The sequence below is a fragment of the Oncorhynchus mykiss genome, chromosome 19, assembly GCF_013265735.2.
Source record: "Oncorhynchus mykiss isolate Arlee chromosome 19, USDA_OmykA_1.1, whole genome shotgun sequence".
Lineage (NCBI taxonomy): Eukaryota > Metazoa > Chordata > Actinopteri > Salmoniformes > Salmonidae > Oncorhynchus > Oncorhynchus mykiss.
The window spans coordinates 5,707,081-5,723,284 of record NC_048583.1 but is presented as its reverse complement, the minus strand read 5'-3'; the positions used below and the strand labels follow the sequence as shown (position 1 = coordinate 5,723,284).

Sequence of the window (16,204 nt, the reverse complement as noted above, 5' to 3'; positions counted from 1 at the left end):
TGGTTTGCCTTCGTCTTGTCTCCCCTCCAGTTTGGTAAATGTTCCTCCATGTTGTTAATGGTTTGCCTTCGTCTTGTCTCCCCTCCAGTTTGCGACCCACCTGGTGAAGGTAAACTACCCTCGGGTGACCACCCTGGACGGAGGCATCAACAAGATGAAGCCCACAGGCCTCCTCACTGTCCCCTCCCCCCAGATCTGATCAGAGACCACACCCGTCAGCTGCCAAACAAACTCGGTCCTACCCACACAAACAAAAGTGAACCGCTCATTCATCGTCTACCAACGGGCATTCTTTTTATTTTATTTTAATAAACTTATCGTAACAACATTTTGAAAATATTTGCTTGCGTTTCTGTATATTGTTTTACATTTAGATTTCATAATTTGATGTAACAGTCCCTCTCTTTTTTTTATTCTTACGTTGTACTGTATGTATGTGCTCAGAGATGTCACAGCATTAAAATGACTGAGATCAGCTCCTCACTGTACAGAGTGTCTGACTTCTGTTTGCATAAGAGATAAAGGGTGTATCATTTGAAGATAAGGGAAGAGGTCACATTGATAAAATCTTGAGGTCTTCTGTCTCATCATAAAAGAGAACTCAAGGGTTGCGTTGATAGTTGACATTGCATCAAAAGCATTGTACTACTCACAGTTCATGTCTGCTATCACTGCTCAGTGCGTATGTAAGTGTTTTCATGTTAAGATAGTGTATTTACAAAGTTGAATCTTTAAAATCTATTATTACAACCATATGGGCCTCATACTGTAGACACACTAAGCTCACTGTAAACCTAGCTCCATGATAAAAACATATATTGGTTTGACCTCATTCCTGACCCTGTCTACCCTGCGCCTGTGTTTGTCCTGCAGGAATCCCTGTATTATGTACACAGTGAAGGTTATATATACAGATTGCATATGTAAGTACTGCAGTCCCTGCAACTCCATTTCTGAACAGAAAGGCAGCATACAGTAGGTGGGATTTGTCCTGTTACGACCCAAATAGATGTCCCAGGGGGCAAAAATGGTAATTTTCTGGTTTTCAACTGACTCACTGGTTGAGAAGACGTCATGCAACCAGGTAAAGATGTACTTTGTGACGAAATGGAGACGTTGTGGGAAAGATATCGTATTTTGGTTGTTATCGAATCTGTAGTTTTTATTGGTTGCTAAGAAGACTGTAAATGTTAAATAAAATGTATTTGATTAGAATTCTTTGATATGCTGTCCTGGGGGCTGGTCTCGTGGTAGTGCTGTAATACCCTTTGTCCCTGGAGGCAAGGGTTCAATTCCCAGCTGTGCCACATTCTGACCTAGATCGCTTTCTTTAATCTCCCCTACTATCTCAACTACTTCTACCTGTTAGCTGTCAACAAAAACTATGAAATCCCCGAAGGAGAATACTTTAAGAGAATGGAATTCCATAGGCTAACCTGACCTGCACCTTATCTGCTTCCTGATGTTACCAAGTAAAAGTGCCTAGTTTGAATGTTTAAAAAAAAAAAGGGGCCATCACTACTTGGTCTTCTTAAAGTAACATGCTTTTCCACACTTTAGTGTATATTTACAGTAGCCTATGTTATTCGCCAACCCTTTTCCATCAGCAGAGGGCCTCACACAGGTATGAGGAGCTATAGGAGGATGGGATCATGGAATGGCATAAAACACATGAAACATAAAAACCACGTTTGACCCCGTTCTATTGATTCCATTCCAGCCATTACGATGAGCTGTTCCTCCTATAGCTCCTCCCACCAGCCTCCTCTGGCCTCACTTATTCTTTGGAATTTGCCATGAAGGATATGCGATAAGACGCGAGTTAGTGATACATTTTGGCCGGTATGTGTCCTGCCAAAAAAGCACAATGGGTGTTGCATCATCAGTGCAAGTAGGAAGGATTTGGAGGCTGTCCTGGCGCAGCGGTCTAAGGCACTGCATCTCAGTGCAAGAGGCGTCACTACAGTTCCTGGTTCGAATCCAACCTGGATCACATCCAGCCGTGATTGGAAGTCCCGTAGGGCGGTGCATAATTGGCCCAGCGCCGTCCGGGTTTGGCCGGTGTAGGCCGTCATTGTAAATAAGCATTTGTTCTTAACTGACGTGCCTAGTTAAATAAATGTTACATAAAAAAAATACTGTACAGTATTGTATATATAGTACTAACTCCATATAGTGACTATACAAGACTTGTGAAATCCTGTTTGGATATTTTGCAGACCACCAAAACAGAGTCTGTGACAACAATTCAATTTCCCACCTGTAACTTGCATTGCAGTGCTGAGCAAACATTTCACCGCATGCCCTCAGAATTGCGAAATTGACGTTACAACACCCTTTCAACCACGGCTCAAATTTCTACTGTGTATTTACAATAGGTGATTGGGCAACGCTTCGCTATCAACATTCTCAGAATTTATCATGCAGGATATGCAAGGTCAATGGTGGGAAGTAACACCCAGATATGTACATATGGTTCTACACACACCTCCAGCCAGGTATAAAACGAGCAGTAGGGAAGGTGATCATTAAGGCACAGTTAACAGGGTACTACAAACTATCAACAAATCAGGTAAGGGAACTCTGAATGTTTTATTTTTGATAATATGGGAGACATTTTCATCAAGCAAAAGAGCACAGATGTGTGCAGAAAATACAGTTAAACTTGATGTGCAGCGTGATTTCATGTTTTGTTTTCTTCAACTATGTGTAGAATGAGGAGGCTATTATTTAACCAGAGATCAGTGTACTGAGCCATGGATGCAATGCACACAATGCAATGGGTATTTTGGATAATATGCACACAATGCAATGGGTATTTTGGATAATATGCACACAATGCAATGGGTATTTTGGATAATATGCACACAATGCAATGGGTATTTTGGATAATATGCACACAATGCAATGGGTATTTTGGATAATATGCACACAATGCAATGGGTATTTTGGATAATATGCACACAATGCAATGGGTATTTTGGATAATATGCACACAATGCAATGGGTATTTTGGATAATATGCACACAATGCAATGGGTATTTTGGATAATATGCACACAATGCAATGGGTATTTTGGATAATATGCACAATGAATAAGAATATTACTCCTGTCTATGGTTCATTTGCTCACTGTCATTTGCTTGTGCAAAATGTCCCCCTACATGCTGTGTGTATGCAATAACTGTGGCTTTGCAAGTTTGTTATTCTAGCAAGAATACCCCCCAAAAAATATTTTGTTATTAAAACAGATATCATGCAAGTCTTAATATTTGCAGAAATGTTTGCACTGTCTACATTGAATGAACTGTTGTTTGCTGTGCAGTCTCAGTGTGTGCAGATAAGCCTATCGTAGTGTTTTTCAGAGTCAAAATGGCAAAATACAAGGTGACTGTGCACACACACAACATCGCAACTGCCACCACGATGAACAATGTCTTCATCAAGCTGGTTGGCGAGAATGGAGAGAGTAAGCGCACGTGGCTCACTAGCTTGAAGGGAGGCTTCTATCAAGGCACGGTAAGTCAGTAATGCTCCTATCAGTACTAAGAGATATTTCTCTTTAAATCTAGAATCCTTAATTGAAACAATAACAAAGAGGCACCCCGCCTCTGTTTTGGTAAAAAGCTGAGGGATGGGCTTGTAGAAATGTCACCATTCTCAAATTCATAGAAGAATGTGTACTTTTAACCATGTTTTGTGGCTATAGCTTAGTGTTTGTTTACATTTACATTGCTTACAATCATTGGGTTCTGATTGGGTACGACAGTTGAACTAAGCAATTATAAATTATATTCTTCAAGAATCTATGAATATATATAATTTATAATTTAAGTCCAAAATATGGATGTAGCAACAAATTATTCTAGCTTCAATAAGACTTACCATTTGCATTTTTCAAATACTGTGCTCAAAACACACCCAAACGCACCAATATGTTCATACACATATAGTGTATGTGACATGAATACTGGTAGTCCAGGATTAGTTATATTTGCCTTTGTTATTTGCTTTCTCACACAGTCCAGGTTCTGCTCTCTCTCACTCTCTCTGCCCCTCCCTTTTTCTCTCTCTCTCTCCCTCTCTCCATCTCATTATTTCATTCCCTCCATCTATCTCTCACTTCCTCCATCTCTCTCTCTCTCTCTCTGCAGGCGTCTCGTGAATTCGACGTGGTGTGCCCCTCCTCCCTCGGCACGCTGGTGCTGATAGAGCTGGACAAACAGCCCCTCCCACTCTTCCCCCAGGACGCCTGGTTCCCGTCCAAGGTTGTCGTGACGACGCCAGAGGGAGACACATGCCAGTTCCCCATCTACCGTTGGATTATGGACAAGGAAGTGCACCTGTTCAGAGAGGGCACAGGTCAGCACGGTGTGACGTTATGAAACAACATCACATGCAGACATGTTAGAATGAGTAATGCATGGGGAAAAAAGTGGATACTTGCAGCCATTGTGTGTGTGTGGGGGGGGGGGGGGCATTTTCTTTGTGTGTGCATGATGTCACTAAGTTTTAAAAGCTACTTTTCCTCTTAGGGCCACCGTACATTCAGTAACACATGCAACACTGGTTCTGAAGGATTAGTGCAATAATACGTGTGATTAACTTGATTCATTATTTTTTATATTTTTCAGCTAAAAGGCTCTGTGATGAAACTAATCATCTTGCCAGGTACAGCAGGGAAAAGGAGATGAAGACGAGAACTGAGCTGTACTGGTAGGTGCTGTGGTCTTTCGTCCTAGCTACCCAGTCTGTCCATTATATCTGACCAACCTCCATATATTTCCTGCTCCTCCTCTTTCTCCTGCTCCTCCTGCTCCTCCTCCTACTCAGCTGGGATACCTACAAGGAGGGTTTCCCCGGCAGCATGAAGGCAGACAACCCTCTGGATCTTCCCAGCGAGATCCAATTCTCGTTCACCAAGGCCACCCAGTTCCTCTTCACCGCCGCCACCGGGTGAGTTCCTCACCTAAGCCAAATGTATACCCGACTTGAGTACACAACACGAGAATGCAATGTGCTCCTCATTATGGCTTCCCTATGTGGTTATGTGGTAAGTTACAGAATGAGGAATCTGCGTGCTCAACTCGAAGGTCTGTAGTAACTAAAAGTTGTTGGGTGCCGGGTTCAAAAGGCATGCACTGGGGGGGAAAACCCCCCAAAACCCTCATTCATTAAAATATTCTCTACATCTTAATGTATTTTTAGGCACTAGAAGTTGTGAAAAATAGTAGAATAATGTATGTAAATAATGAATGTAAATTATGATTGTGAAAAAAGATACTACAATGTTTCATCAATTATAACTATGTGTGAATGCCTTATTTTTCTCCAAACGCTGATGAAGTATGTCACCCAAATGTGTCTGATTCCTCTGCCCTCTCCTGCTGATAATTACATTAAAACTTGAGAATAGTTCAGTGCGGATTTGAGCTTTTTTCCTTTGTCCAGTACGTGGTGAGTTTAACATTTTGGGTTGCACACACTTGCATGTTTTTTCAACTATGCAGGACAGACATTTTTGCGTAGCTAATTACGTTGCATACGTCGGGCATAATTCATCCTCTAAGGACAGTTTTTTATTTCATTTTTTATTTATTTCACCTTTAGTTCAAATAGTACTTCCTGCAGAAGATCATTAAAACTCTAAAGTATTCCATTCATTTATATTGTTGAGTTGTACAATTGCTCTGCAAAACTCTATTGTCTCAGCTTGACACAGTTCCTTGTCTCCCATTCTGTAGGATCACTGAGCTGAAACTGAAGGGGTATTCTGACAGCAAGAAGAGCTGGAAAAACATTGATGAAATCAGCAAAGTCTTCTGCTGTAATAGAACTGTCATCTCAGGTGAGTGCATTTCATAGGTGCATTTGCAGAATTAACTCCAGGGGCCTGTTTATTAGGTGGTAAACGTTTTGAAACAAAGTGAAAGGGGGAAGTAATACTACTTGAATATGTCCAATAAAAATATACATTCAGTACCAGTCAAAAGATTGGACACACCTACTCATTCAAGTTTTTTTTCTCCATTTTCACTATTTTCTATATTTTAGAATAATAGTGAAGACATCAAAACTATGAAATAACACATATGGAATCATGTAGTAACCAAAAAAGTGTTAAACAAATATTTTATATTTGAGATTCTTCAAAGTTGCCACCCTTTGGCTTGATGACAGCTTTGCACACTCTTGGCATTCTCTCAACCAGCTTCAAACTTTTGACTGGTACTGTATATACTGAAAACGACCCTGGATTACTAGGCATCATCTGGAAGAAAACAGACTGAAACAGGGAGGGAATACCTGTCCAATAAGAAACTATTGATTTTATTTTCTGTTGCAAAAGGTTTTGCTATGGTGTGCACTAATTAATACAACCCAGAATTTCCTCCTTCCAGACTACGCACAGGAGCACTGGAAGGAAGACGAGTTTTTCGGGTACCAGTATCTGAACGGCTGCAACCCCATGTTGATCCGTCGCTGCTCGGAGTTGCCGGCAAATTTCCCCGTCACAGGAGACATGGTCAAGCCCTCTCTTCGTGGATCGTCCAGCCTCCTAAAGGAATTGCAGGTACTGTACAGTATGTCAAAATGGGACTCATTGTTAAAAGTTGCCTAAATTATTGCAGTACCACTTCTACCAAGGGTGGCGCTGGACATGGGGCAGTCCTCTTGGACCAAGGTGAATATCTTAGATATTCACAATTATCAATGGAAGTCAATAGAGATCCTTTTGTTGGATGTCTAGACATCCACTTTCTTGGATCATCAGAAGCATGTACCAGATTCCTTTTTGGACCTACAGATGACTTTGGTGGAGGTCCATCCAGTATGTTTCTCAATAGCTAGGTTTCCATCCAATTGGCGATAGATTTTCATGCAAATATTCTCAAATTCGCATTAAAACAATATGCACATTTCCCCACGATAGATGTTTCCATCAAATTGACCTGTTGCAGATATAAGTCTGTGTGATGACGTAGTGCACATAAAAATAACCTTTATGGTTCCCATGTACCCAAACATAAAAATAACCTTTGTGGTTCCCATGTACCCAAACATTAAAATAACCTTTGTGGTTAAATTCCCATGTACCAAGACATAAAAATAACCTTTGTGGTTAAATTCCCATGTACCCAAACATAAAAATAACCTTTGTGGTTAAATTCCCATGTACCAAGACATAAAAATAACCTTTGTGGTTAAATTCCCATGTACCAAGACATAAAAATAACCTTTGTGGTTAAATTCCCATGTACCAAGACATAAAACATTTAAACATGTAAATGGCATTTCCATCGCATTTTCAACTCTGATGGCTTTGTCACAATTATTTTTCTGTTATATAGCGAATGTGCCCACTCTGGTCTTGGCTCGTGCACTCTAGCCAACAGCTGGCAGATACAGTGCAGGTATAATCTACATGATGACATTATTATATAGACAAAAAATATTATTTTTACTTATCAATGGCAGTCAAGCATCTGCCATTCCACCACCATTTCTCACATAATACATTTTACAGACACAAAAATATCTAGCATATTTTGTTTTGTTGACATGCTGAGGGTTTACAGACAAACGTTCTGTTTTCTTCAGGCCTGTCGTGACATTTTCTATCTGACATGTACTTCAAAAATGTTGGATGAAACCTGGTCACTGATAAATGAAAAACATCCCAGTATTACTTTCTTTGATGTTTTGTGGGGGGATGGTGACCCTACAATTCAAGAAAGTAATCGCAAAAATAACTTTATTGGATGTTTTTTGGGATAATCCTAGTAAAACACAGAGCTACAATATCTGTCCCATTCCAAAATACCAAGAAAGTGAACCGTAATCCTAACCTGTTGCATTTTTGCATTCTATCCTACAGTAACTTTTGGATTTATTCTCCCATGTCATCCAATCCCTAACAGAGCGGCAACATATTCCTGCTTGACTACAAGAACCTGGATGGATTAAAGGCAAACGTGATCAATAGGAAAAAACAGTACATGGCGGCTCCTCTGGTTCTGCTCTACAGAACCCCTGATGACAAGCTGGTTCCCATCGCCATCCAGGTAAGGTTGCCCTAACTAACTTTGAAGTGAAGACTACAGTCACGGAGACCATTACAAGTGAGAGAGTCTGTAAACCCATCATGTTTCAATCTCCTTTAGAGAGCCCAGTTACCTGTGGAGGCTGGTGGAGATAGAAATGGAGAGTACGGGCTCATTACTACCGCTCCCTTCTTTACGTTTCAAACATTACAACTAGCCCGTCCTCCCCATGTTTCCCTCCACCAGCCTCCACTGTATCTGACAGGCCCAAAGAAAATATGTTTGATATAGTCTTCAAATGCTTTGAATGATTGCATTACACACTTAGAACATATGGTTCATCAAGGGTCCTTTGGGAAGGGTGATGGTTTTATGTGAAACCTTTGAGTCCTTCAATGCTTCTTTGGAGTTCAGGGAAGGGTTCTTTCCTCTTTTGTGATAATCAAATGTAGGGGGGGGGCAGCTCATAATTATTTTTTTAGGGGGGGGTTCTCAAAGCTCTTTTTGAGTGAGAGTGTCATTCCAGTTTATATTTGTGTTATTGTGTCATTACATGTTAAATATGACTATAGCTAGTGAAAGTGTCTTGTGAAATGCGTAAGGGAAATCAACGACTATGTGTTCTCTGGAAAATAATGAATAATGAGGTGTGTTCCACAACGCGCTAGCAGAGTGGAACTAACCTTCCACAGAGTTACGTTATTTTCCAGAGTACGCATAGAGCCCCGAGTTGATTATCCCTTTTATACCATGGCTATAATTTAGCACATTAACTGCTAGAAATATGTTCCTTTCAGCTTTCAGGGATAAATGAGTTCAACATCCACTGAAATAGCTAGCAAGTTTACTAGATAGCGACACTAGTTGCCTGGGTAACCAAAAATACTTGCTAGTTTAGCTAACCAAACCATCAGTCCTAGCTTCCTATTATAAATTCGAATTCAACAATGCCACTAACATTAGCCTAAAGCCATGTGCGCATTGTTGAGCTTATAATATGAATAAAACATTTAAAAAAAACAAATTTATCAACAGTTTTAAGCTAAACGGTCTGATCTGTTGCGTCAGACTATTACATTTTTACATTTTAGATGTGCAGTGGTTGTGTGCATTTTGAATCTGTCATTCTTTTGAACCGTAGACATATTTTGTATCATCCCAGGGATGACAGGAAGCCCTTAATTATAAAGACATAACAAGTAGGCTATTTGGTTGTAATTGCAATGTTGCAACATTTTTTAGACTATCAAGGGTGTCCAACCATCCTCCAGGAGAGCCTTACAGGGTTACAGACAGTGTAGCCTCCATTTTTGTCTGATTCTCTATGGTAAAAAAAAGATAGTAATGCATTTAATTTTGTAAAGTGGTTCATTGCATCATACAATGATGTACAAAACATACAAATGGTGTTACAGACCCTTTTTTTGTGTGTGTCTTGAGCTTTTGGACAAGTAAAAAAGGTTTCCTACTTGTCCAAAGGACAAGTGGCTAAAAAAGTAAATGTCAAGCCCTAAACCAAAAAGGGTTGAAACGATAGCAGAACCCTTTTTGGTGCTAAATAGAACATAAAAAAAAGAAGTTATTTATAGAACCTTAGGAAAGGGTTCTTTATAGCACCATAAAGGTTCCATTTATAACCTTATGTTCATGGTTATTTATAGAACCTTCAAAAAAGGGTTCTATGTAGCACCAAAAAGGAATCCGCTAATGTTATTATTTGTATTTTTCCATTAAACAGGGATAATGTTGCTGGTAGCCATCTATGAGGTCCCTAACACTCTCTCTCTCCACAGTTGAAGCAGAAGCCTGCTAAAGACAACCCCATCTTCCTTCCTACTGACTCTGAGTATGACTGGCTCCTGGCCAAGATCTTTGTGAGGAGCGCTGACTTTCAAGAGCACCAGCTCAACGTCCACCTGCTGCGCACTCACCTCCTGGCTGAGGTGTTCGCTGTAGCACTGCTGCGCAACATGCCCATGGTGCACCCCCTCTACAAGGTACATAACACAGTACAGCATAGCATAACATAGCATAAACCCAGGCGGTTGGTGGAACCCTAATTGGGGAGGACGGGCTAGTGGTAATGGCTGGAGTGGAATGTTATCAAACACATGGCTTCCATTCACTCCATTCCAGCCATTATTATGAGCTGTCCTCCCCTCCGCAGCCTCCACTGAGCATAGCATAGCATAACATAATATTAGCATAACATAACATAATATTAGCATAGCATAACATAATATAGCCTAGCATAACATAATATAGCATAACATATCATAACATAATATAGCATAGCATAACATAATATAGCATAACATAATATAGCATAACATAACATAATATATCATAGCATAACATGGCTTCCGGGTTGGATGCGTGCTGTGTTAGGAAGCAGTGCGGCTTGGTTGGGTTGTGTTTCGTAAGACGCATGACTCTCGACCTTCGTCTCTCCCGAGCCCGTACAGGAGTTGTAGCGATGAGACAAGACAGTAACTACTAACAAAAAAAGGGGGTAAAAAACTATATATAAATAAATAAATAATAATATAGCATAAAATAGCATAGAATAACGTAACATAATAAAGCATAAGATAAGATAGCATAATATATTATATCATAGCATATATAACAGAATACATCATAACATAATATAGCATAGCATGTCCAGTTAGTGCTCCGAGGATCAAATAAAATAACATTTTATTTGTCACATGCGCCGAATACAACAGCTGTAGACCTTACCGTGAACTGCTTACTTACAACAATGCAGTTTTAAGTAAATAGAGTTAAGAAAATATTTACTAAATAAAATTAAGTTTAAAAAAGTAACACTATAAAATAACAATAACGAGGTTATATACAGGTGGTACCGAGTCAATGTGCAGGAATACAGGTTACTCGAGGTAATTGAGGTAATTTGAACATTTAGGCAGTGCTAAAGTGAGGGGTGAGGTCAATATAAATAGTGGCCATTTAATTGATTGTTCAGCAATCTTATGGCTTATGGGTAGAAGCTGTTAATGAGCCTTTTGGACCTAGACTTGGCGCTCCAGTACTGCTTGCCATGCGGTAATAGAGTGAACAGTCTATGACTTGGGTGACTCGAGTCTTTGACAATTTTTGGGGCCTTCCTCTGACACCGCCTAGTATAGAGGTCCTGGATGGCAGGAAGCTTGGCCCCAGTGATGTACTGGGCCATACGCACTACCCTCTGTAGCGCCTTACAGTCGGATGCCGAGCAGTTGCCATACCAGGCAGTGATGCAACTGGTCAGGATGCTCTCAATGGTGCAGCTGTAGAACTTTTTGATGATCTGAGGACCCATGGCAAATCTATTCGTTCTCCTGTGGGGGAATAGGCATTGTCGTGCCCTCTTCCCGACTGTCTTGGTGTGTATGGACCATGACAGAGGATAATGACACATGAAAGTATAATACACCTATTTCCAATCTGTCCTTACTAATGCCAGTTTCTCTCTTGGGATTGTTGACCATCCATCCTTCTCTCCACCCTGGTTTACTGCTTTAGCTTCTGATTCCACACACCCGCTACACCCTCCAGATCAACCTCTTGGCCCGGGCATTTCTAATAGCTGATGAAGGAGTTTTCACTCAGGTAGGCTACTGAGTGGACTGTTTCCATAGAAGTGTGTGGTGTCCATATTAGGAATCACACATGCATGGAAGTTGTGTCAGAGTCAGCGTACATGCGGTTGTATGTCTTGTAGTGAACCTACAGTACCCCCATGTATGGTCATTTGGCCCTCCTGGTCAACATACTTGCTGGTAGGTTCACTATCTCTCATAGAACCAGTGTAATATTGCAGCTTAGTTAAAGTACATTATAATGTTACAGAATTATGTAATCAAATAACTTTAAGTGACGTTGTAGTTTGCTGCTTCGGGCGGAGAGGGGATGATTGAGATCCTGAGGAGATCTGTGGCCTCATTGACCTACAGCTCCCTCTGTATGCCGGAGGACATCACTGCACGAGGTCTGGAGTCAGTCCCCAACAACTACTACAGGGATGATGGACTCAAGCTGTGGGACATCATCCACAGGTAGGCTACGACAGAGCAGTAGAGCAGACCTACATGGTGGTAGTACAGTATCATCCGCTGGTAGAATCTACAGTGAAAGCATAGCTCTACATAGATATGATATCTTCTTTCTTCTTCGTTCTTCCGTTGTCGCCTTCCGTATAGGTTTGTAGAGGGAGTGATTGGTTTCTATTACAAGAGTGACTCAGAGGTCCGGGAAGACCAGGAACTACAGAACTGGATCAAGGATATCTTTGACCATGGCTTCCTGGCCCAAGAATGCACAGGTGACGATGTACAGGGTAATATGGGGGTGTGTTGTAATGACGTATGGTGAAATGTCTTGTTTTTGCCAATATGTTTTTTGGTTTCTGGTCCATAACTTCCCCGGCATAACTCACATCTTCCATGGACGTGACTGTCCTATAGTAACAGTCCACCCAGCTCCCCTGGCATAACTCCATTCATCACACACCTCTCTCGGTTCTTATCTTTCTGTCCAGGAATCCCTCAGTCTTTGTCCACTGTGCCAGAGGTCGTCAAGTTCGTCACCATGGTGATCTTCACCTGCTCAGGCCAGCATTCTGCTGTCAACTCTGGACAGGTGGGTGTAACGTAGCCCATACTTTTTTTTCAAGTGTGTTATTAATCTAAATCTAAGCACTACTGACGTTTTCTGCCTCCTCTACCATTTAGGAAGAGACGTATTTGTAAAAATGTTGCAAGGTTTTTTCTGTAATTCCTTGCCACTATCATATCATTTCAGAATAGCACCATATTGGATGTCAGTAATAATCAGTCATTGTTCTTCATGTTACAGTATGACTATGGTGGCTGGATGCCCAACACCCCCATCTCCCTGCAACAGCCACCCCCCACCACTAAGGGGCAGTCTACTGAGAGCACCATGCTGGAGACCTTCCCAGATGTCGGCACAACAGCACAGGGCATGTCCACCATGTGGCTCCTTAGCAAGCAATCCAGTGACTTTGTGAGTCTGCCATCTTTCATGAACTATTATCAATATCAACAAGGCCCGAAATACTATATTTAGGTACAAAATATCCTATTTAAGTGTCCTTTTTAATGTTAATATTATAACTATCAATATTTTGCTAACTTCAATTATTCTCCATATGCAGTTGGCTCTTGGCCAGTACCCAGAGGAGCACTTCAACGAGATGCCACCCTGCAGGATGATTCAGAAATTCCAGACGGAGCTGAAGGTCTTCAGTGAGACCGTCAAGGCCAGGAACTCTGGACTACCAGTGCCATACACCTACATGGACCCTGCTTTGGTGGAGAACAGCGTGGCCATTTAGATAAGCCAAAGTCCTAGACCAGGGTCCAGTTCATTAGGCACTAATTGGAAGAAAACTGAGGAACTACCTTATTTTTGTTGTCCTTTGTTTTGCGCTTAAAAACGTTTCGCATTGCGTGCCCTGATGAACACGACCCAATGATTCTGGAGGCATGCAATTGTAAACATTCTAAAATCTACAAAATGTATTGAGTATGTCAATTTTTGGAGCTTTGCTAAACTAATGTCCCACTTCAATCAGATAAAGGGAAATCACACTGTGGGTTCAGTCAGAATGTTATTGCTGTATCAGAAGTGTTAACTGTGTTAAACCAACACACACCGCCACATGGTGTCCCTCACAGACAAAGAACTTGTTGATGTTATTACATTTGTATGTGTTAATGGATGTTAATAAATACATGGTCTTTCTGACAGATTCATTTCTGGTGCCATATAACTACGGACTACAGGGACTCCTGGTGAAAATGATCTCTCCTACTAAATGATGTGACACTGAAATGTTGATTAATAGTAAACAAGTGTCAGAATAATATGAGAGAACAATAGGTGTGACTCTCACTTGAAATTAAAAGCTTATCATTTTTTTATATCTCCAGTCTTATTGTGATATTTGCCTCATGTCATTTTTGTTGAAGCCCTGTCTACCTCCCTCATGTATTAAATGTAAAAAAAATACATGCATGAAATGATTAGAAAATTATATGAATTCAGGTATAAAAAACAAAGAAAGGTTTTATTTTCTTCTAAGGCTGGATCAGCTTGATATTGCGGAAAGATTGTTGCTTCCATCAACATCATTTTCTGCATAATTTCCAATCCCCCATATATTTTTGGGGTAAATATATATATATTCATACATACATACAAGTACATACCCATATACACATACATAAATACAGTTGAAGTCGGAAGTTTACATACACCTTAGCCAAATACATTTAAACTCAGTTTTTCACAATTCCTGACATTTAATCCTAGTAAAAATGCCCTGTCTTAGGTCAGTTAGGATCACCACTTTATATTAAGAATGTGAAATGTCAGAATAATAGAGATAATTATTTATTTCAGATTTTACTTCTTTCATCACATTCCCAGTGGGTCAGAAGTTTACATACTCCCAATTCGTATTTGGTAGCATTGCCTTTAAATTGTTTAACTTGGGTCAAACGTTTCGGGTAGCCTTCCACAAGCTTCCTACAATAAGTTGGGTGAATTTTGGCCCATTTCTCCTGACAGAGCTGGTGTAACTGAGTCAGGTTTCTAGGCCTCCTTGCTCGCACATGCTTTTTTAGCTCTGCCCACAAATGTTCTATAGGTTTGAAGTCAGGGCATTGTGATGGCCACTCCAATACCTTGACTTTGTTGTCCTTAAGCCATTTTGCCACAACTTTGGAAATATGCTTGGGGTCATTGTCCATTTGGAAGACCCATTTGTGACCAAGCTTTAACTTCCTGACTAATGTCTTGAGATGTTGCTTCAATATATCCACATCATTTTCCAACCTCATGATGCCATCTATTTTGTGAAGTGCACCAGTCCCTCCTGCAGCAAAGCACCCCCACAACATGATGCTGCCACCACCACAACATGATGCTGCCACCCCCATGCTATACGGTTGGGATGGTGTTCTTCGGCTTGCAAGCCTCCCCCTTTTTCCTCCAAACATCACGATGGTCATTATGGCCAAACAGTTCTATTTTTGTTTCATCAGACCAGAGGACATTTCTCCAAAAGTACGATCTTTGTCCCCATGTGCAGTTGCAAACCTTTTTTATGGCAGTTTTGGAGCAGTGGCTTCTTCCTTGCTGAGGGGCCTTTCAGGTTATGTCGATAAAGGACTCGTTTTACTGTGGATATAGATACATTTGTACCTGTTTCCTCCAGCGTCTTCACAAGGTCCTTTGCTGTTGTTCTGAGATTGATTTGCACTTTTCATCCCAAAGTACATTCATCTCTAGGAGACAGAACACGTCTCCTTCCTGAGCGATATGACAGCTGCTAGGTCCCATGGTGTTTATACTTGCGTACTATTGTTTGTACAGATGAATGTGGTACCTTCAGGCATTTGGAAATTGCTCCAAATGATGAACCAGACTTGTGGAGGTCTACAATTTATTTTTCTGATGTCTTGGCTGATTTCTTTTGATTTTCCCATGATATCAAGCAAAGAGGCACTGAGTTTGAAGGTAGGCCTTGAAATACATCCACAGGTAAACCACCAATTGACTCAAACGATGACTTGTGTCATGCACAAAGTAGATGTCCTAACTGACTTTCAAAAACTATAGTTTGTTTAACAAGAAATTTGTGGAGTGGTTGAAAAACGAGTTTTAATGACTCCAACCTAAGTGTACGTAAACTTCCGACTTCAACTGTGTATATATACTAATGGAATTGTTTACCATAATAAAACAAGAGTTCAGTTCACGTTACAGGGTTGACCTTAAAATGAGGAACAATGATGTTGAAAGTGTGGAGAAATGTCTTTATTCACATAAAAAAATCTGATGCATAGACATGTCCATGTGGTCTACATGCACTTCCTTTAATATAACAGGCTTTTAAAATTGATTGCACAATATCTTCTTAGAATTTCAAAGACGAGGCTAAGTCAACTCTATTCCTGGAATGGCCCTCCTAATACTTATGCTTGTGTTAGCAGAAAGCACAAGCATTTCAAAATGACCCGTCTCCACACTTTCACCTACAGTATGTATAGCATTCCAGTTTCCTGTAAGATTTATATGATTTTCCATAAAAAGAGAGGCATTACGTGAACACCAGCTCCAAAAA

At 40.6% G+C, this 16,204-nt stretch overlaps 2 protein-coding genes across 3 annotated transcripts in view; both read left to right on the top strand.

Annotated features, from left to right (window-relative positions):
* Positions 1-488, top strand: part of LOC110514596 (TBC domain-containing protein kinase-like protein) — a 61,159-nt gene extending 60,671 nt beyond the window's left edge. The window contains exon 26 of the mRNA XM_036954052.1: positions 89-488. Within this exon, the coding sequence (XP_036809947.1) occupies positions 89-199 (111 nt within the window). The 3' untranslated portion in view covers positions 200-488. The remainder of the gene's footprint in view (positions 1-88) is intronic.
* Positions 489-2,283: 1,795 nt separating this feature from the next.
* On the top strand, positions 2,284-14,005 carry LOC110517354 (hydroperoxide isomerase ALOXE3). 2 transcript variants are annotated; one of them, XM_036954045.1, is made up of 15 exons: positions 2,284-2,572; positions 3,357-3,520; positions 4,156-4,363; positions 4,636-4,717; positions 4,835-4,957; positions 5,746-5,849; positions 6,403-6,575; positions 7,924-8,067; positions 9,840-10,043; positions 11,575-11,661; positions 11,938-12,107; positions 12,252-12,373; positions 12,590-12,690; positions 12,907-13,077; positions 13,229-14,005. In XM_036954045.1, exons 2-15 carry the CDS (start codon positions 3,374-3,376, stop codon positions 13,406-13,408), a joined length of 2,016 nt encoding a protein of 671 aa, XP_036809940.1. In that variant the 5' UTR covers positions 2,284-2,572; positions 3,357-3,373; the 3' UTR covers positions 13,409-14,005. The 2 variants fall into 2 exon arrangements, with proteins under 2 accessions (XP_036809940.1, XP_036809939.1); XM_036954044.1 differs by having other exon boundaries at positions 2,288-2,572; positions 3,367-3,520.
* Positions 14,006-16,204: the final 2,199 nt, after the last annotated feature.